Source organism: Zosterops lateralis, assembly GCF_965231275.1.
Source record: "Zosterops lateralis genome assembly, chromosome: 17".
Lineage (NCBI taxonomy): Eukaryota > Metazoa > Chordata > Aves > Passeriformes > Zosteropidae > Zosterops > Zosterops lateralis.
Window position 1 is genome coordinate 11852022 of NC_139777.1, and position 20652 is coordinate 11872673.

Consider the following 20652-nt stretch of genomic DNA (forward strand, 5'->3'; position numbering starts at 1 on the left):
GGGGCGGGCGCGCGGCCCCGGCACCCTCAGCGCCTCCCGCGGCCCGTTCCCGGTCAGGCGGCGGGCGGGGGAGCCCCCGGCGCGCGCGCCCGACGCGCCTGCGCGCGGGGCGTTAAATGGGTGCGGAGCGGGCGGCGCGAGGCCCCGGCTACGGCGGCTGAGCGGAGGCGGCGCCGGGCGGAGCGGGAGCGGCGGCGGCGCGCGGGGCGGCCGGGGCTGGGGGGGCGGCGGCGGCGGCAGCGCCGGCCCGGGGCGCGTGCGGCCCCTTGGGCGGGGGCGGGCGGGGGGAGAAGCGGGGCCGGTGGCCGGAGCAGGAAACGCCGCGGGCGGCGGTGAGGCCTGGAGCGGAGCGGAGCGGCGCGGGACACCCGCCGGTGAGTGCGGCCGGGCGGGGATCCGCTGAGTCACCTGCCCCGCTGCCGCCGTTCCCCATCGCGGCTCCGGCGCCTCGGCACGGCTCCTGGGCCGCGCTGCCCCCGCGCCGCAAGGCGAGCGGCGCCCGAGCGCTGAGGGCCCCGCGGGGCGGGCGGGGTGCGGGTCCCGGCGGCCGCGCGCCCCGGCCGTGCCCGCAGACGGATATCCCGTACCGGGACCGTGGGGCAGCGCCCGCCGCGCCGCCGGAGCCGCCGGAGCCGTGTGCGGGAGCCGCCTGCCCGGGCCGGGGGATGGGGCAGGGCTGGGAGGGACAGGCGCTTCTGGGGAGCGCGGCTCCGCTCTGCTGTGCCCAAGTGCTGAGCTGACTCGGGCTGGAAAGAAAATGCACCCTCTAGAAAGGTATGTCTTGAAATCTGACGGGTTGGTTTTGTTTTAATTAGCTCCGCGGTCAAAGGCTTTGAAGTAACCATGGATAAAAGAGGAGGTGCAACAGAAACTGAAAATGGCGATGCTTTTCTGGAGCTGAACAGAATTACAACTAAATACCCACATCGTTACACAAAGGTCAGCTCACTCTCTTTCGGTCTCTTGAGTTGTGCGTGGAACTTTCGGTCACAGGAGTAGAGTGGGAGGTGGAGGCTCCTGCGAGAGGGAATCAGTGAGGTGAAAGCTGAAAAGCCTTTGCTTGGATTAGGATTTGCAAGGTGGTATCAAACGAGCGGTTTGTTAAACGTGATGCAGTTGTGCAATCTTGTCCTCGATATGCCTTTACTTCCCACCACCTTATTTTAATATCTGAGCACCCCACAGCGTGTGCTGAGAGATTATTGTAGAGACTGAAGTATGTTGTTCTACCAGCTTTCTCAAGCACTTGGTAGTACTGCTTTCAGCAGTATTGTTTTAAGAAGTTGACCGAAAAGTTTCCTTGCAGTAGGTGCCATTTCCTAGGAAGCTGTAGGACAGTAGATCTTATCAGGACCTCTCATATGTTTACTGGATGTTTTTTGTAACTTTAGAGTTGCTCATATTTGGTTGCTGGAAGCTTAAACAGTTGTGAGACCAATCAGTGCTTAGTGTTAAAACATTAACACAGGTGCTTTTGTTTAACTGTGATGCCTAAATGTATATGTGTGAGTGGGAGAAGGAGAGCCACATAACTTGCAAATAAAAGATTGTTCCAATATAAATGAGTTTGATATGCTGTGGGGTTTAGGATTCAGATTTTGTTTGGGGTTTTGGTAATGCTGAAAACTGCCTGTGGAAAGAGTCTGTAATGGTGGTTGATTTTCCCATGACTGCAAGCTGTAGGAACAGGTGGTCATTGCTTTGTGAAAAGCTGTTAAGGTACTTTGCAGCAAATGGCCTGAAGTGTGGAACAGGGTGAGATAGTTTACTGTTGCTGACTGTGTTATCTTTCTTGAGGAATTCGGAGCTGTTGGCTTTTTACTAGGTTGTTTTTTAAAGAAAAAAAAATTATCATTGTGGCTCTGTTCTGTTGAGATAGTAGAGCTCTGGCTTATTTTAAGTAGACATCAACAATAAACCACGTACTTCAGAATTGGCAAAACTTCTTGGGAATAGTACAGCATTTAAATCTCTAACTTTTTAGAGAAGACATGCCCTTAACTTTTGAGGATGCAGAGGATGCTGTTATTCAGACTTAGTTAGTCAGTTAACTGCTAAGTGAAAGAGAGGAGCTGTTTTAAAAGCTCCCCTGCCGAAAAAGTGGCCTCTTATTTTTTTTTCAGTCTAGCCTGACTCTTCTTGTGTAGTAAATGAATGCAGCTTTAATTTCTGCTCTGCTTTTTGGGGCAGCATTCAGCCCATGCTGGTGGTGGCTGTTTGCTGAAACCAATGCATTTGTAGCTTCAGTTTTATTAATTCAGTACCTATAGTTCTGACCAGGGTAAAGTTGCAGAACTAGTGCCAGAAGGTGCCTAGTCTTGTTTATCAGTTGATTTCCAAGGAGCCTAAATCAAGAAATACCAGAAATTAGTCTGTGTTAAAATACTTTGCATCATATGGTTTCTCTCCATGTTACAGCTCAAATATTTGAGGTGGTGAGGTAATCAGCATTGTAGAGCATTTTCATGTGTTCCAGTTTCCTGCTAATAGGGATTGAGGGAACACTGGTTTTGGGATATGTGCTGCTGATTTGGAAAGGGGAGAGATTTCCTTTAGTGGTTTATATTCACTTACTACTACTAGGAAAGCATCTGGCTCATACTGTGAGTGGTTCTAAGCTTTTTGCTGAAAACTGTTTGATAACAGCTAAGCACACTTCCCCCCCCCCCCCCCCCGCCCCCCCCAGCCTGTTTAGAATGTGTGTGAATTAAACATAGAATCCCACACCTGGAAGTGCCAGCATTTATCTCCTCTGTTACACCAGTGCTGTACAATTTAAGCTGTGTCTTTCCTAGTTCTTGGGAATCTGTTCCTCCAAGGGTGCACAGCTAATGAATGAAAGGCAAGAAACAATTCAAATTTTCCTCACTTGAGTGGAAGAACTGTGATAGGATGTGAATGAGAGCCTGTAGACTCCCTCTCGTGGCCAGCAAAACAAGCCATTCCCAATCTGGTGATGGACAGGGCTGTTAATGCTTGTAGTATCTGCATCAGGCTCTGACTGTATCACAGATTGAGTTTTATTTAGGGGAGCTGTGGGCAGGGAGGCCAGGCTCCCTTTAATGGGGCTCTTTTTGCTGAGGTCTAATACAGGGTGATGCTTGGGTTGGGGGGGATGTTAATGTTTTGTCTGGCTACCAAATTGCCATCTAGAACAAGTGTCAAACTCACAGAGTTAGTGAACTGATTTTAATCGTGGGGGAAATGATGTAAAAGTTCTGAAGGTTATTGTATTTTTGGGGGGCAAAAGGTAAAGAGATTTCTTTCAGTTTGGCTGATTATGGTGTCTGCTGTGAGGATTTCTTTATCCTTCCAGCTGCCCCACTGATCTGTGCACAGTTCTGAATCAATTCAATTGGGAGTGAAGCAGGTTAAAGAAAGGGGATCTTGGGAGAAGGAGTAAGTGTAACTAGAAATGTGCATCTTAACTGCAGCAGAGGTAATGTTGATTTAAAGCTTTGATGGTCACACCTGTAGTAATGCTTTCTGAACTTATCAAACTGCATTGAGACTGCACTGATTGCCAGCCAAGTGACTGACTGCCCAGGGTGTGCAGTGGTGAACTAAAGGCTGTTCAAAGCTGGTCGAAAGTGGGAAAACAAGTTATCATTCAGCATTGATATGGTGTTGAGTGGAATGGGTAATTGTCTAACACATATTAATGATATCTTGGAGTTGGTGGTGGTCAGAAATGGCAAGCTTGTCTAGAATTTCCAGATCTACACCAGTAACTGGAATTGTGCTAATGCTTTTTTTACCTGCTGAACTTTATATAGCATTAACCACAGCAATTTTGATTCCTTCTTGAGACCTCACCAGCTCTGGTGTCCATGGTGCCTGTGTTGCTTATAAGCTGAACTGTCCAGGGAAGTGAAGATGTAAACATTTATGGTGTGAACAGCCTTGGAGTGTTCACAAGGGCTGAACCTGGCCTAGTAAGGCTTAGTGCTTCCAGTAAGAGTTTGGTCAGTGGCCACTGATAGAACAACTGAAATATAAATGTTCAGTGCTGTATTTTACAGGGTATGAAGCAACATATTGGGAAACCTGGGCTGTCAGATTAAAACACTAAATTGAACAGGCAGTCTGGAATAGATGGTTTGAGTCACTTAGATCTTGTCTGAGTGTGTATTGAGACTCATGTCTTGATTTTTAATTTTTTTTTTCTAGGAGGAACTGCTGGATATTAAAGAGCGTCCCTATTCTAAGAAAAGACCTTCTTGTCTTTCTGAAAAATATGACAGGTATTTTCTTGATTATACAGAGGCTATATACATTTCTTTCAAAATAAAGGTTTAAATTGCAAAAACCACTCAGCTAAGAAGTGCTCTCATGTTGATGGGAGGTGTATGTGCTACAAAGTTCAGACTGCTACAGAGTTCAGTTTTCAGAAGTACTAATCTACTAGGAAAGGCTCAGTGCTCTGGCCAGGGATTTTGTTCTTTGAACAGAGATTATTTTCAGCTGGCTCTCATAACTTCACACAGCACAAGTCTTACAGACTTGCAGGCAAAAATACCAAGAGCACAGATGGGTGTGTAGTACAGACTGGGTCAGGCTGTAACAAGCTGCCTTGCTCAGTGGATTACTCTCCCATGTTGTCACTGTATCTCAATAAAAAATGCAGGTGAGTGTTCTTGGGTGGTGTTTGTAAGTTTTTTAAGCAGCCATTTCTTTACAATTCAGATGAATTTATTGTACAAATGTGAGATTGAGGTAAAATTACTCAAATGCTTAAGAGCAGCACAGTATGATCTACTTGAACTGTTTTTCAGTGTACCAGGCAAGCTTCAGTCTTTTAAAATCTGATACTGGGTATTTTACTTTGCTTTGTTACAGAAGAGATCCAAATACTGTGAGTGAAGCAATAAACCATAGTAAGGCAGATTTATAAGTTGAGTATGAAAGATAATTCAGTTGTGCAGGTTGCTAACCAGTGAATTCTAGGTTTCCAGCAGCATTATGAAGTATTTATTAGACTACAAGGTAGCAAGCAATCCTGCAATTTTATTTTTCTAGTGATGGTGTCTGGGATCCAGAGAAGTGGCATGCATCTTTATATCCAACTTCAGGAAGAACTTCACCAGTGGAAAGCTTTAAAAAAGATTTGGATTCAGACCGAACTTCTCTTATGCGTAGGATAGTAGGTGAGTGAGTTCTGCAGCACGCTGCTCAAAACTGAACCTGGGCTTTTGGCAAAACTTTTCTGTTTGGATAACACAAAGGAGACTAAACAAAGTCTCTGAAAATTGTTTGACTGCATAGGATAAAATGTCAAAGAAATCTTGATTGTTCCAACTAGACTATAGTGGGTTTTCTGGTGACTTTTATCTGAGAACAAGCCTGGGCAAGAGTCAGTTATATCCTCCTATTCTTGCCTTGTAATAGTGAATACAGAAGTAAAATGCAAGTGCTGGGACAATTTCCCTGCAACTCAAGGCTGAGTACTTAGAAGGTCTGTAGTGGGAAAGCAGGTACTTCTTAGGAGACCGCAGTAGTTCCTCAATACCCAGCTGTGAATTTTTTCTTTGCACTTCCTGTGGTACAGCTAGATCAGCTTCACAGAAATAAATCACGGTCATTTTCCCTTAAAGGCCCTGGGATAGCAGCAAGGCTATGGAACAGAAGGCTGCTATACAGGTAACTCCATTTTAAATCCATTAAATTCAGTGCTTTTTGTGGACTTGCAGACCCGAGGGAGCGGGTGAAGGAGGATGACCTGGACGTGGTGCTGAGCCCGCAGCGCCGCAGCTTTGGCGGCGGCTGCCACGTGACGGCGTCGGTCAGTTCCCGCCGGGCCGGGAGCCCCCTGGAGAAGGACAGCGACGGCGTCCGCGTCATCGGCGGCCGCAGGATCGGCAGCGGCCGGATCATCTCCTCCAGGAACTTCGACAAGGACCACCGGGGGGGCGACTCCAGGGATGCTAGGGACCGGGATCGGGACAGGGACTACAAGGATAAACGCTTCCGGGTTAGTTCCCTCTTGTCCTGGTTGCGCTTTAAGTCGGGGGTTTGGTCGTCTGCCAGTAAAGGCAGGTGGGCTGCATGCAGCAGTTTAGTGTTCTGTGCAAGCAGGCCCTTTATTCTTAGGGTCTGAAGGGTGAGTACTCAGTGCTTCAAAACTTAGCTACATTTCTTCAGAGAGCTCCACAGGGATGCATGTAATACTGTTCATCAGACAAACCCTGCCTGTGGCTGACTTTGACCAGCAAGGGATTCAAAAGTCTAATAGTTCCTTTGTAGTTCTTGACCAGTCAACAAGCATTGTCTTTAACTTCAGCAAATGAGAGGTTCCATTTGGGATTGTCTTTAACCTCAGCAAATGGGAGCTTTCTATGCTTTCAGGCTTTTTTTATACCTTTTTTAAAAAAAAAAAAAAAAAGAGGAACTGCTAACTCTCAGGCTGCAAAACTGAATTTATAGAAGCACTTGCAGATCAATAGCTTTTGGTGTAATGAAGCAGAAATTCAACTGTGAAGCTTAAAATTTAAAAGCTGACAGAGCATACAGGGAGATTGTATACACATTTAAAAATACCCAGAACTAGTGAGAAAGGTGGAAGTTCAGGGAGAATCTTTAGCATTTTATTTATGCTAATGTATTTAATATCCCCCTTCAGAGGGAATTTGGTGACAGCAAACGTGTCTTTGGGGAGCGAAGAAGGAATGATTCCTACACTGAAGAGGAGCCTGAGTGGTTCTCTGCTGGGCCTACAAGTCAGTCTGAAACCATTGAGCTCACAGGATTTGATGATAAAATTTTGGAGGAAGATCACAAAGGGAGAAAACGTACGAGGCGACGCACGGCCTCACTGAAAGAAGGTAAGGGCAGGTTTCCAAAAGCTCTGCTTGTCTGCTAGTGGGGCAGATTGCTGTGTGTGGAGGGGACTGTTATAGATCCAGACAGGTGTAAATGAAACCCTTTATCTTAAAGTTGCAGAGCTTTTGGTCATCCTGAAGCATGAGATGTGAAGCCTATAATGGTATTTGTAATCTGAAAGATCAATTAGGTGATAATTTTTTTTTTTTTTCCCAAAGAGAGGCAGGATTGAGAGGCTGGGGAAAAAAACCTTGTATGAATGTTGAATAATATCAGAAGTTGATAGGTTATTCTAAAGATCTTGTCCATTGCTTTCTCCTGCTGGGTGCTGAAGGCTCTGTTTAAATTAAGCTAATCCTCTGAGGTACTGGAAATATCTTTTCCTTATGGTAATACTAACATTAGGAACACGGATCTGGGCATACAGCTGCCAGTAACCTGGCTTTAAACTGAATTAAGAGACTTGAATTTATGTGCAGTCATTGGATTATTAAAAAAAAAGCAGTGTGGCAAGAGAAAAGATGACTTTTTAATGCTAAGAATTCTGCAGGGGGACAGCCTAACTGGATTGTAGTGCAGTTCCAAGCACAGGAGTTTGTAGCCGTGTCACAACTTGTTTGCAGTGCCCTGTGCAAGCTTGCTGAGAAGTCTTTAAAGTGGGAAGTGCCTTGCTCCTGATGGAGGAGAAGCAGTATTTGTCATATGCTGACTGTTAAGAACCCATGTCAAGAAGGCAGGAGCTGCCAAAGGATTCTTGATGGAAGAACAGCAGCAGCTGTTGACTTTGTGCAACAGCTGTATGTGCTTGGTGTGGCATAATAGCCCAAGCTGATCAGGATGCAGTTGTTTGTGCACAATTCTATGACAATTCTTATTTTTTTGAGCTGGATAGTCTTGCCAGACTGGAAGCTCTGTGCTAGGAGTTGCAGTGGGTGCTGTTTTCTCTTGCAGGAGCCAGCACATTGTCACTGATGAGGTATCAGTTGGGAGCTGGGTTTCTTTGGGCCTGTGCTTCTAACCCCTGGGCAAGTGCACTGGCTGTCAGGCACTGTTCCCACAGGAAATAGTCAAATTCAGTCACTTTATTTTCTTTTCAAGGCATAGAATGCAATGGTGGAGTGGCAGAAGAGGATGAAGTGCAAACTGTCCTTGCCAACGAAACTCCAGCGGATCAAGAAGTTCCTAGAGAAGCTGTTTTACAAGAACCAGCTCCAGGAGAGTTTGACTTCAATGAGTTCTTTAACTTGGATAAAAGTGTTCCTGGCCTGGCTTCAGTGAGTTTTGTGGGTTTTAAGACTGGGTATATTCATGAGAACCATTTTTGCTGCAGCTGCGTTCTGTGAAATCTAAAAATTCTTGCTTTGTGGAAGTTCCTTTATGAAGTGTGTGAGTTTAAGATGGATTTGCAGAGATTTAGCTTTGGAGTGTTAGGATGTTTCTGCCTAAATGTTATCCCTACGTCTGGCTCCATCTCCAAATTGTTTGAGGCAAACTAGCTGACTATTTTTTCTTTTCTTTTGGTCACTACTTGAAGGCTCAAAATTTACATTCTGAATGGATCTTCTCTGGAATTGTTAAAGATATGTTCAGAGAAGATTAACTATACAAATTTAGTTTAGCTGAAGACAACCTTTTCTGTCTGAGTCTGGGAACTGCAGCAAACAGATCTGTGCAGAATTCCTGGCAGGCAGTGAGCCTGGAGGCACTGGTGGTAATGTGCCTGAAAGGATGTATGTCTTGAAAGGGTTTGAATCTTTATTACTTTAAACCTTTAAGAGGTTAATTAATTTTTTAGAACTATTACTCCTGTGTTGGATAAACACAGCCTACCAATTCAGTCAAAAGTCAAAAATTGTGTTCTGACTGCAAACAAACAGACCTGGCAAGGTTTAGAAATGTTGAAGCTTAAGAAAAATTTGACTTCTGACCTAATCTTTAATGTGGACAAGGTGCTTGCATTAGAAAAGCCATCGTATGATGCCAGTAATTTGGTAAATACATGGAGGAGAGTTTCTTCTCCCTATAGAAGTTGTAAATGTTTTCTTTAGACTTGATAATCTGATTTTCAGCACACATGCAAGATGGTGACTCCTTTCAAAAGCAGGGAGTTCCCAAGTGAAAATACCTGCTGATGAAACAGAGGGGCAGATGTTATAACTTGCCATAAAAGTGAGTCTTTGTACTGGTGATATCTCTATGACAAGTGTTATAGGTTTGTACATTTATTGTCTTCATTCTTCTAATATGTTAGAGTCAAACAATCAAAACTAAATGGAGCAATACTATTATTTTGCTCTGTTGTAAATAGTGTTGAGTGCTCCTTGTTTCAGGAAAAACAATTTCTCTAACAGGAGGAAGCTGCTTTTCCTTTTGTCTAAAGGAGAACATGCTGCCTTGAAACTGTGTTTTGTGCCTATTGAGCCAGGCTTTAACTGAGTACTGTCCTGCAGGATAGGAGAAGCTTTAGTTTGAGTTATGTTTTTATAATGCACTGGTTGTTGAATACTTGGGGTTCTTTTGACACTTCCACTTTACTGTGAGTAAATATTTGGTGTCAGAGATGAATACTGGGTTGTGTTAACTGCAGGAAAACAGCAGATCAAAGCTTTGAAACTCTGGGAGCAGCATCTAGTTGTCTGTAGCAGAAGAATCTTGCTTGCACAGTAAAGCTTCTCAGAGATGTTGCTGATCTTGCTTATGTTCTTTTTTCTTTCCCTTAGATGATAGAGGATGTGCTGGGGGAAGGTTCAGTGTCTGCCAGCAGGTTCAGCAGGTGGTTTTCCAATCCCAGTCGTTCTGGAAGTCGGTCAAGCAGCTTGAGATCTACCCCTCATGAGGAACTGGAGAGGCTAGCAGGTAAGGCTGCAGGACAGTGCAGGGCCAGGTAGCACCTTCCACATTCTCTCTTACTCATTCAATGAGAAGATGGCAGATAAGGCTTTAGGACAGTGAATTCTCCCACAGTTTAAGTGCTTGGCGTTCTTTTGGAAGCTCTTAGAGTAAGCAGCTGTAAGTTCTTTTTTAATAAATGTTCTTGTCTGTGCTCCCTGATGACTTTCCAGCTGATCTTGGGCAAGGGGTGTGAGGCATAACTTTGCAGTGGCATGTTGGAGTTGTTGCCAGTGTTGTTCATCTTGAGCCATTGGGTTGGTGAACTGATGTCGCAGTGCTCCTGGTTTTGCTGTTTCAGGTCTAGAGCAAGCCATTCTCTCCCCTGGCCAGAACTCTGGAAACTACTTTGCTCCCATTCCATTGGAAGACCACTCTGAAAACAAAGTGGACATCCTAGAAATGCTACAGAAAGCCAAAGTGGACTTAAAACCTCTTCTCTCAAGTCTTTCAGCCAACAAGGAAAAGCTTAGAGAGAGCAGTAAGTGCCTCTTCAGCTATTGTCAAGTTCTTGTGATGCAGTATCTCCCAGCAAGAGGCTTGGTATTCTGGAAACCTCAACTGCCAAATCCAAGAGTAGGCAGTGTTATAGATTTACTTACAGTACTGAAAACTCAGTATTCAGCAGCTCTCAGTTGTGTCAATATCATCACTGACTCTTCTCATCCTAATCACAGGATGACATCAGGACTTTTTCAGACTGCTTTAGTGGCCAGAAACAATTATAAGATGATGCAAGTCTTGATCTGAGTTCCTAGCTTTGTGTGTGGCATTTGCATAAGTTTTTTCATACTGGTGACTGGTAATGTAATTTCTGAAACTGTGACATTTAAACTCATTTACCAAAAACCAACAGTGTAAGTCATCCTTGACAGTGTCTATAATGGATCACATTGATCCATTAAATGTCAGTAACTGAGAAGTTGAACAGTGGCTTGAGAATGTGATTTTTATTTTTTTTTTCAAGGATGCCTCCACCTTAGGGATTTGCATGTCTGGGCCCATAGCATGCATGGAGTGTACAAAATGCATGTGTTCTGTGAGATCTTGAGGTCTAATTCCAGATTGGTTTCTCTTTGGCAAGTAGCATGTATTGCCATGTAAACTGGACTGAAGAAAAAGTGATGTCCCTCTGATTAGTGTGAAGCAGATAGGAAGGAAAGCATCTAAACACTGCAAATATTCCCAATCATCCAGTCTGGGAGCAGAGAGTGTTGGCTAACATGTGGAGAACTTCCTTAATTTCACTTAAAGACTTGTAGTTCTGTTTCTGTTCTGCTTAGTCTGACTTTCCTACTAAAAACTTTTTCAACTTTGGTCCTCACAAACCAAGGATGAAGGAACAAAAATCTGTGGGGAAGCTTTCATTCCCTCAAAAGTACCTGATGTGAGGCTCTGAATTCCCATAAAATGCTGTACAGCTCTTCATGTGTTGTGGAGTTCTCAGGTCAATTCCTCTCCACCAACATCAAATGTACTCATGTTCCATGCTGCATGTCTGCATCATTGTTTCTTTTCTCCACCTTCTTGCCCAAATTTCCAGTAAATCTTATTTCTTTGGCCCAACATCTGCAACCCCATGGCATGCTTCTGTCTCCTCTTCCTTTTCTTTTAAGGTGTCATACCTCGTGATGTGTTAGCTGGTCCATAAAGCATGTTTAGCCTTGATTTCAGGCACATCAGTGTTTATATATGTGTATATATATATGCATATACAGGAAAAAAGTCCTGCTAAGAGCACTGTACCTTATGCTGGTTATACCAGTGAAATCTTTCTATAAGAGGCTTTAATTTCTGAGCAGAAAATCTACTTCAAACCTTATACACGCTGGCTTAAGTGTGTGAATCTATAAAGTATCTAGATTTCCAGGTATGTATTCTTTCTACTTATGATAGCTTCAGAAATTTGACATGGCTTGCACTGTGGCTGTAAAACCAACTGGTCTCCTGGAGTGTAAGATGAATGAAACTTTCCTCACTGAAAAAGAAACAACTCAGTTGTCACGAGAATGTTCTCTGTTAAATGCAGGCAAAGTTGTTAAATGTAGCAATAACATTTCTTGCAGGATAGATGAAAGAGTGAGAATTCAGTAGCTGAAGCCTAAACAGGTTCTTGTGGATTCTTACATGGCAGTAGTTGTGCATGTCAGTTCTCTGAATTTGGATATATTAGAATGTCTGTCTAAACACAGGTCAGTCCTGGTTTGACAGCTAGTATATCAAGATAAAAAAAAAAGTTTTTAACTGTTCCTAATTTTCAAACAACTTCTATTCAACACTTGCACAAGAATCATTAGCTCACTTGAGAGCAGAACTGTGTTTTACCAGTATTTCTCCTGTATTTCTCAGCACATTCAGGAGTTGTACTTTCAGTGGAGGAAGTTGAAGCTGGGCTAAAAGGCCTGAAAGTGGATCAGGAGGGGAAAATTGCCACTCCCTTTATGGCTGAGCAAATGGAAGAAGCCCTGAATGTCAGTGGCTCCAGACAGATGAAGAAGGATGGGGATATGACTGCGTTTAACAAACTGGTCAGCAGCATGAAGGCAAGTGGGACTCTGCCTTCACAGCCCAAAGTCAATGTAAGTAGCAGCCTGGCTCTGGTGGCCTGTGTTAGCAGGGGGAGAGCAGCCAACCCTTCCCTGGAGCTCAGATGTTTTCAGTGACCTTTGTTTAGTAGAGCTGTGTCAGTGAACAATCCATTATTTTACACTTTAACATCACTTGTACTAAGATGAAACTGAAGTGAGGACTTGTTAGCTGGAAGATTAATGTTAAACAACAGATGATGGTAAGGTTTAGACTGCAAGGGATCATAGGATGAAATTTCATCCTGCCACTAACTGCCCAAACAGTGCACTTGACCCAAAAGCTGTCAGTAAATATTTCTGGCACCAGAAGATACTTCTAACAACTGAGTAGGTCTAAGGTATTTGTTTTTCCTGCCAAACTATGCCCAAGGACTTTCAGACTCATCCCACTTCACTAAAAGATAGTGAAGAATGCAAATTTGCCCTGTGAAGAATTTCCAGATTGATCTCAGAACTTAAGACTTTTGCTTCTGAGTGTCTCTCTACATTAATGTGTAATTTTGATGCACAGAAGAATATCTTAAATAATTTTTTTAACCTAGAAATACTTCTCAGTTTATACATGTTTTCAGTTAAACAATGGCTCGTTGTTCCATCTCCACTTTACACAAATAAATAAATTCATATATTTGACCCAAACTTGAATGAGGCACAGGGAGCTACCCTGTATGCACAGGGCATATCTAGCACAGGGCATTTTTCTTAGCTAGGGAAGATCTGTGAGCCAGCTCAGACTTAACTTTGCTGAAGTTTTATTTGGCTGATGCATAAACTGCTGTTCCAACAGAAAAGATGAAATTATTTCTGTCACTGAGACAAATGTAGATAGTCTTATCATGAGCTTGGTTGTATCCATGTCTAATTTACAATGTTTTCATTTTTTTAGCAGACCCTTGAAAGCCACTTAATGTCACCTCCAGAGATGTCAGGCCAGCCTCTATCAAAGAATATTCTGCAGGTATTCTTATTGGGGGGAGGGAAGTACTTAAAAGCATATCCCCAATGGGAAAACAAAAATTATTTGAAAATAAGGCATTTAAGGCAATTATGGGATCAATAATCAGACAAGATACTATAGAGAAGAAAGAGCTAGGGACTAGATCAGTTTACTTAAAAATTCGTCTTGTCATGCTATTTCCTGTAATTATAGCTTGAAAAAGAAAAGCTTGAGTGCCTAATTCTGGACAAACCAGGGCTGGTGTGTCTGGTTGCACAAGTCCCCCTTGTCTCTAAATTGCTATAAACAGAACAGCCTGTAGTGTAGTAAAATGAGCTCGTTTGTGTAAATTGGTCATATTTTGTCTGTTTTCTTATTCTCAGGAACTTCTTGGTCCTCCCATTACCAGACCTGCCTCATCCAATGTGTTAAGTGGCCTGATGGGTGGTTTGGAGCCTGCAGCCTCTTTGCTGACACAGAGAGCCCCGTCTCCCCCCATGGCCCCTGTGTTCCCAACACGAGCCGCCTCTGCCGATTACCTGCGCCACAGGATATCGTCACCCATTGGTGAGGCTGCTTGCAAAATGGGGCTTTATTACTTGAGATTTTCTTAAGACTGTTTTCCAGAACTATAAAAACTTCCTGGCACTTGGTGGGCAGCTAGGGCAGTGTCTGCCTTTTGAGTGCAGAGTGTCCTTTTGCTTATTAGTCTCTGATGTGAAATTCATCACTCAGACCTCACAGTGAGTTCTGGTGGGGAATAATGTGCTCAGCTGCTGTGTGATAATAACTTCCAAGGACTACTTGGCCATTTGTATTACAAAACACTACCAGAAGCCTTCTTTGTAGCTCTCCAGCTCTGTGACAAGGAAGAGATGTAGCTTTATGTGGATTTAAGAGGTGAGCTGAGAGGCTTCACAAGGAATCCTTAATTCATGTAACATTATTTTACTTTAGGATATGTATTCTATGTATTGAAAGAAACTGCTAGTACTTTTAAATACAACTGTTAAATATTCTTTAGGTTTTGGACAAGGTTCTCAGCAATTGCTTGGTGATCCATTTCCAGGTGTAAGGAAGCCCATGAGCCCAGTTGCTGCACAGGTTAGATGACATGCTTTTTGCTTAATGTATTTCCATCTCTTTACGTTCTGTGGTCTAGAACTAACTTGTGGAAACACTTTGCTGTTGCATCCAGATGTTTGTGCTTTGTTAAGTTTACTCTGAGTGTGAGGATGCAAAGTCTAATTTAGTAGTCTGAGAACCTCATTGCAATTTGGTCCATCTTAGAGTACCTCAAGTACAAGATTTTCTGAAACTTGTATTGCCTGTTAATAAAACAGACTGTTGGTGGGCAGATGTTGGGGAGGGCATTAGTAGCAATAGCAGTCAGTCTTCAGTATTGAAAGATATTCAGTATTTAAAAACCCCAACCAAATACAGGCTTTGACTTGTGTGTTTTTGTGCAACTCTGCCTCAGATGAGTCCCCTGGAGATTCAGCAGGCTGCATTAGAGGGACTGGCACTCCCACATGACTTGGCCATACATGCAGCAAATTTCTATCAGCATGGCTTTGGTAAACCACAAATGGACAAAAGCAGAGATGGCTACAGAAATAGGTGAGGACCTGACTGGAAAATTTAGGGGGTATGCTATTAACTGATTTTTAATGTGAATATTGCCTTTCACTAGACGTTAGCACTAATCACTCAGGATTGCATTGGTTCTTGGCAATGCTGCCTTTGATTCTGTGCCAAGAGCAGAGCCTCTCTTGACTCCCTGTCCCTCCACAGGCAGCAGCGAGTGGCAAAATCCCCCGCACCAGGACACAGAGGGAATGCATCTTCCCCAGCCCCTGCAGCCTCCATCACCAGCATGGTCAGTACCTCACATTCAGTGGTTGTAGGGAGAACTGTAAAAGTATCTGCAGGAGCTAGATAATAGCAATGGGAATCAGTGGAAGAAAGGGAGGCCATGGAGTTAATCATATTCATGTTGTATCTGTGGCCCTGTGATACAGGAAGGAGTTTCCCTTCAGGCCTGAGTGTCTTCACCTTGGAAAAGAGCCTTTTCTGACCATTGTCTTATCTAAAACTGAACAAATACCATTAACATTACCTTGACCTCATCTTCTGAAACCAAATGAAGATGATTCTGAAAATTCAAGCCATTGTATTTTGGTGCTTAAGTTTTCAGAAGGCAAGTGCTGAAAGCCATGAGATGCTTCAAAGAACCCATGTTTGGGTATGAAGTGTTTGACCCAAGTGTCTGTGGGTTAAAATAATACCTAGGAGCTTCAGGGTCACTTTGAAAATTAGTAAAATCTCAAAGCCAAGCTGTTTCTTCTCTGTCTTCAGTACTGTGTAGAATGCGGTTTTGGTCTAAGTTTTCCAATTAATAAGTCAGTTACTTGCAGCTCAGGACTGACACAAACTATCACCTGCCAAATGAAACAAGTAATACAAGTTTGTATTCCAAATGAGTGACTTCCACAGGTGCTATGAAACTCAGAATGGGGGAAACCCCAGATGAGGCAATAGTTCTCTGCAGAACAGCAGCCCTGAGCTCAGGCAGATGAAGTAGCTCTATAGGAATATCCATGGAGCTGCTCTTCTGAACCAATAGCAAAGAGGAAACAGCTGTAACTTAAACTGCAGCTCAGCTACTTTGTTTCAAGCCTGTTAAGGTACTTTTAACTGAGAACAGCTGCAGATTTTGATATTGGACTTGCAAAAAAGCTAAAGAGAAATGCTTAAACTATAGAATAAAGCTATGAAATGAGGTGAAGTAAAATCATGGGCACACAGCAGCTGATCCAAAAGAGCTTTAAATGGAAAGGATGTGCTAGAATTGGTGTCCACCCACAACTGAGATACTGTGGTGTGGATCATGAGCACTGGGTGAGGCTTTGCTCCTTGCTGTGTTCTCTGCAGCTGTCTCCTTCCTTCACACCTACCTCGGTCATTCGCAAGATGTATGAGAGCAAGGAGAAAAGCAAAGAGGATCCAGTTTCTGGGAAAATGAAAATCAGTGATGTTAAAGATGAAAATCAGAGACCAAATGAAGGTATTGTAATGGCTTTAAAATACCATGAACAAAAGGGATTTGGAATAGACTCAGATTGTTTCAGCACTTAATACACTCAGGCTACCTTTAGACATCCCTGATCCCTGGAGTTGAGGAGGGTGTGGAAGTGAGGGAGCCTGTGGGAGGAGGGGATACACTTCTAAGTGCACTCTTCTAGTAGTGCTGAGGCTTAATCTCTTATTTCCTATCAATTTCTGAGCAACACTAAGAGGCCTGGACCATAACTGTTTGCAACTTTTCTTGCTGAACAAGCACAGTGACCATAATGCTTCCACAGCTCTCTACACCAGTAACTGAAAACCTGGAGTTGTCTTGAGACAACTGAACAGTCAAAGCTGAGGCCAGTTAAGCTCTTAAGTGTAGCAGATCAGAGAAGCATTTTGTCACCCAAAGTGATGCAAGAGGCTATTAAAAGGAAATGCTCAACACCAGTTGCCTGACCCAGTCAGACTGACATGGCCAATGGTCATGGCATTGTGCTTCAGCTCTGGTAGCTGCAGAGGCAGCTTGCAGTTCATGGTAGCAGTCCAACTGAAATACCTCCACTGTAGTAGCTGATGCCAAGGTATTTTAGGCCTTGTCTAACTCAGCTGGATGGCCTGTGGAAGTAGCTTCTGGAGGTGCTTTAGTGTTCCAAATCTTGCTAAGCAGATGTCAGACATAGAAGGCTGCTGTTAACCCCCAAACACAGCTAAACTGAAAAACCAACTTCCAGCACAAGACCAGCTTAAAATCTTGTCTAGGGAGGGTCTCCTGCACCTCCTATGACCTTTGGCACTGACCCATCCATGCTGCTGATTCAAAATTCATAAGAAAAAGGAAAAATAAGAATTAAAAGTGGAATTACTGCTGATTCTGATCTAATTTCAGTTTCCTGTAAAGGGATTTCTGTGGAACATATTCCTTCTCTTTACTCTTTTGAAATAATTTGGCCAGAAGCATCTAGAAAAAGAGAGATGCTTACCATTAAATATATATGGCTACAGTTCAGCTAGTTCTGGAATCTAACTATCAAATCCAATCATTAAGCTTTAATTTTCATTAGGTGCAATCTCTAGCTGTGGACTGTAATAGCTGTATTCAATTCTAGCTACAGATAACCTACTGTCTAGTTCTGTGGAGAATGCAGATCAAGGAACTTTGCCCACCTTAGGTACCAAACTACCTGCACTGCAACGCTCTGCATGTTCCACACCTCTTACCCAAGCAAATCGTTGCACCAAAGAGCAAGACTACAGGCCCAAATCAGCTGGTAGGAAGACTCCTACAATGGCCTCCCCAGTACCAGGAGGCCCTTTTCTTCGTCCTGTTCATCAAGTACCCCTTGTTCCCCATGTACCACTTGTACGACCTGCTCATCAACTGCACCCAGGACTGGTCCAGAGAATGATGGCACAGGGGGTCCATCCGCAACACCTTCCTCTGCTGCAAGCAGGTAATCCATGCTTCTTTTCCTCTTTCTGCATGTTCTTTTTGAGGCTGACTTTGTGTTAGGAACAGCATGGACTGATACTACTGGTAGTCTTTATTATATCAAAACTGACCTTTAAAATCAGACAATAAATTCCAACCTGTCTAAATATACGTGTGTTGTTTTGCATTAAGTTCCTTATGCTTATCAGGTAAGGAGTTTTCTCGCTCATGTTCAACAGGTATGCTTCCTCCTGGAGTGGACCTGTCTCACTTGCAGGGAATATCTGCTCCCATCCTTGGCCAGCCTTTTTACCCACTACCAACAGCAAGCCATCACATCCTAAATCCACGCTCGGGGACACCTCTGCAGCTCGCCATGATGCAACAGCAGCTACAGCGATCAGGTAGGCCAAAACAGACAGCAGGAGTGTGAGTTCCAGGCTATACTCTGGGGTTTGGAGTACACTGTGCTAACAGGAAGCTACTTTAATTTAGTCATTCATCATCACTAACCTTGTGTGGGTCTCAGGTGGTTTGGGCCACTGTAGGCTGTTATGCCAGAACGAAGTGCAAGTGAAGTGTTTGGTTGCAGAACATGTGTTGCTACTGACAGATCTGCCTCTTGCAGCATGTGTGCAAGCTTTCAGCCTTCCTGGGCCACAGGCCACCCACCTTCTCCAGGGAAATGCTATTTGATCCTGGTCTTCCCTTCAAACCCGTGTGATACCGTGTCTGGAACTGGCGGTGTCAGGCCATTTATGGGAGTACTAATGAAAATAAACACGTGGTGCCTGGACTTCCTGGGGCTCATAGAATGAATAAAAGCCACATTCAGCTCACATGCCTTACCAGGTGATAGTTCGAGGGCAAATCTGTGCTGGGTATTGTTCCACCTCTAACAGCTTTACATTTCACAGGCTCTGGAGCACAGGGATCAGCTGCTGGTGCACAAACAGCCCCTCAAAACGTGCTGCCTCGGACTGGATTATCTCATGGGCACACACAGCTCGACCATCGCCCCAGCCAGAGGAGTGGCTCTCCCATTGGCCTTGCAAAATGGTTTGGTTCAGATGTGTTGCAGCAGCCTCTTCCATCCATGCCATCCAAAGTCATCAGTGTAGATGAACTGGAATACCGGCAGTGAACAGTGACCACTGGGTGGAACATTTGTGATTCTTTAGACTGGATGAAAATGTCCATAGTCAGGACTTCACCTCTGTTTGGTTTTTTGGGGCTTTTATTTTTAGCACTCTGTGCAAAATTTCCTTTTGAGAGACTAAAGCACATGGCACCTGTCCTGGTCTCATGTCTGCATCAAGACTAAAGGATCCATTATGGCTTGGATAGTGAAGCCTGAAGAAATTTAGATGCACGACAAAGCCAGTTTAATCCTGGAAGTGTCTATTTTTTTGTTTGTTTGTTTGTTTTTGTAAGATATGTGAATGAAGTGCTGATATTCTCTAGTGTAGAGGTAGCAGCTGTGGATTCCTTCTGCAGAAAACTACATGTATAGACCCTTCTGTACAGACTTGTGTATAAACAATCTTTTGTACATACACACCTAGAATAGCCTTTTTGAATCTATACAGCTGTACATAAGAGTAGCTGATAACAGTTGAGCTTTAGTTGTGCCTATGGTTTGGACCTTTCTCCATTGTACGTGTGGGACTTTCTTTAAGATTAAAGTTGCATATCCTAAGTGTGAGTGAACAGGATGAAGTTGCTTTGCCTTTTCTTGCTGCTCATCTCCTCTAGGTCTCCCTCTCACATTTCTCTGTCACGTACTGTGCACTCAGTGTAGCTAAAGTGTCAAAGTAAAAGCCCACATCTTGCTGTCTATGTAACAAAGGTCTGATTCCCTGTGACTCTTGCCACCAAATGAGAGAATTGTTTAGTCTTCAGAAGCCTTGAGGATGGGACCTGGTGCAGCCAGATCTTCAGTCTGTAGGTACCTACTGGTTGTTGCTCTTTCAAGAGGGCTGGTGCTGGTCCTTGTTTAGCTGCAGTATTTTCCTTGTTTTAATCTTTCAAGCCAGTTACTAAAGGTCATCAAAATGGAGCCTTGGAATCCTCACCCTTCAACTCCTCAGTCATAGCTGTGGATATTCTGTACTGCCTTCAGTGCTGTTCATAAGAAGGGAGTCCCAAGAACTGTCCTCAATCTAGTGTGCATCTGGTGATGCCATTACTGTGAAATTTGCCTTTGGAGTCTTGTTCTGTGGCTTGAAAGGGGGAGGATGGGGTAGTTTTGTGATCTTACTGTGTATATTTGGTTTTAAAATACTATGTTCCTTTTAAGCCTGTTTCACTTCCCTGAACAGTTAAATGTTCTCTTCCATCCTTCTGCATGGTTCCTCACTTCACTCCCTCACTTGTGTTGAGTCTAGTACTGCTGTCATGTCCTCTACCTAGCTTAGGCCATTGTGCTCTTTTAAGAGGTGAAAGTAAAACCAGAACTCTCACAGACTTGCTCTTTCTTAGGTCTCACTGAAAGCAAAACCAGCAGCAGGAAAAAAAAAATCACTTGTCTGTATTCTAACCCTTGCCAGCGTGCTGTGGTGGGTTTGTTTCAGTGCAGCAGAGACAGTGTTGTATGGAAATAGCAAGCTGAAATCTCCAACGTGGAAGCTGTTGGAGGTCACCCATACTTCTAGTGGTTGTTCCCAAAACAATCCCTGTAAAACATGCAATCACCAGCTTGTCCTTGTAAGATTGTTTTCATACTTTTTTAACTTGACACTTTCCCAGTAACATTCTGTAAATAAAGTTGATTCTACCAGCTCTCTGTATCAATTGCTCTTGTACTAAATTATGTCAAAATACTATTTTTTAGCACTGTTCTTGTGGGTAAGATGGAATCAGGGTTTGAGTTGAGATGCAGAAAACTTCAATTATTCCAGGGGTGGGGAGGATCAGTC

The 20652-nt window shown here is 43.7% G+C and overlaps 1 protein-coding gene across 4 annotated transcripts; it reads left to right on the forward strand.

Moving 5' to 3' along the window:
* The first annotated feature begins 284 nt into the window (after positions 1 to 284).
* On the forward strand, positions 285 to 20513 carry EIF4ENIF1 (eukaryotic translation initiation factor 4E nuclear import factor 1). Of its 4 annotated transcripts, none has more exons than XM_083874033.1 (19): positions 285 to 374; positions 816 to 939; positions 4171 to 4244; positions 5020 to 5147; positions 5691 to 5971; positions 6620 to 6821; positions 7918 to 8093; positions 9540 to 9675; positions 10010 to 10189; positions 12058 to 12287; positions 13183 to 13254; positions 13617 to 13800; positions 14258 to 14337; positions 14714 to 14853; positions 15028 to 15112; positions 16168 to 16300; positions 17412 to 17756; positions 17974 to 18138; positions 18652 to 20513. In XM_083874033.1, the coding sequence occupies exons 2-19, from the start codon at positions 844 to 846 to the stop codon at positions 18876 to 18878; spliced, it is 2934 nt and encodes a 977-aa protein (XP_083730159.1). In that variant the 5' UTR covers positions 285 to 374; positions 816 to 843; the 3' UTR covers positions 18879 to 20513. The 4 variants fall into 4 exon arrangements, with proteins under 4 accessions (XP_083730159.1, XP_083730161.1, XP_083730162.1 ...); XM_083874035.1 differs by having other exon boundaries at positions 17475 to 17756; XM_083874036.1 differs by having other exon boundaries at positions 17694 to 17756.
* The last annotated feature ends 139 nt before the right edge of the window (positions 20514 to 20652 follow it).

What these genes read in the sequence shown, in the direction of transcription:
- EIF4ENIF1 (XM_083874033.1), top strand. Translation starts at nt 844, where the DNA reads ATGGATAAAAGAGGAGGTGCAACAGAAACTGAAAATGGCGATGCTTTT. An exon ending in CAGGATATCGTCACCCATTG is followed by an intron (nt 13,801 to 14,257) that starts GTGAGGCTGCTT and finishes AATATTCTTTAG; the next exon opens with GTTTTGGACAAGGTTCTCAG. An exon ending in TGAGCCCAGTTGCTGCACAG is followed by an intron (nt 14,338 to 14,713) that starts GTTAGATGACAT and finishes ACTCTGCCTCAG; the next exon opens with ATGAGTCCCCTGGAGATTCA.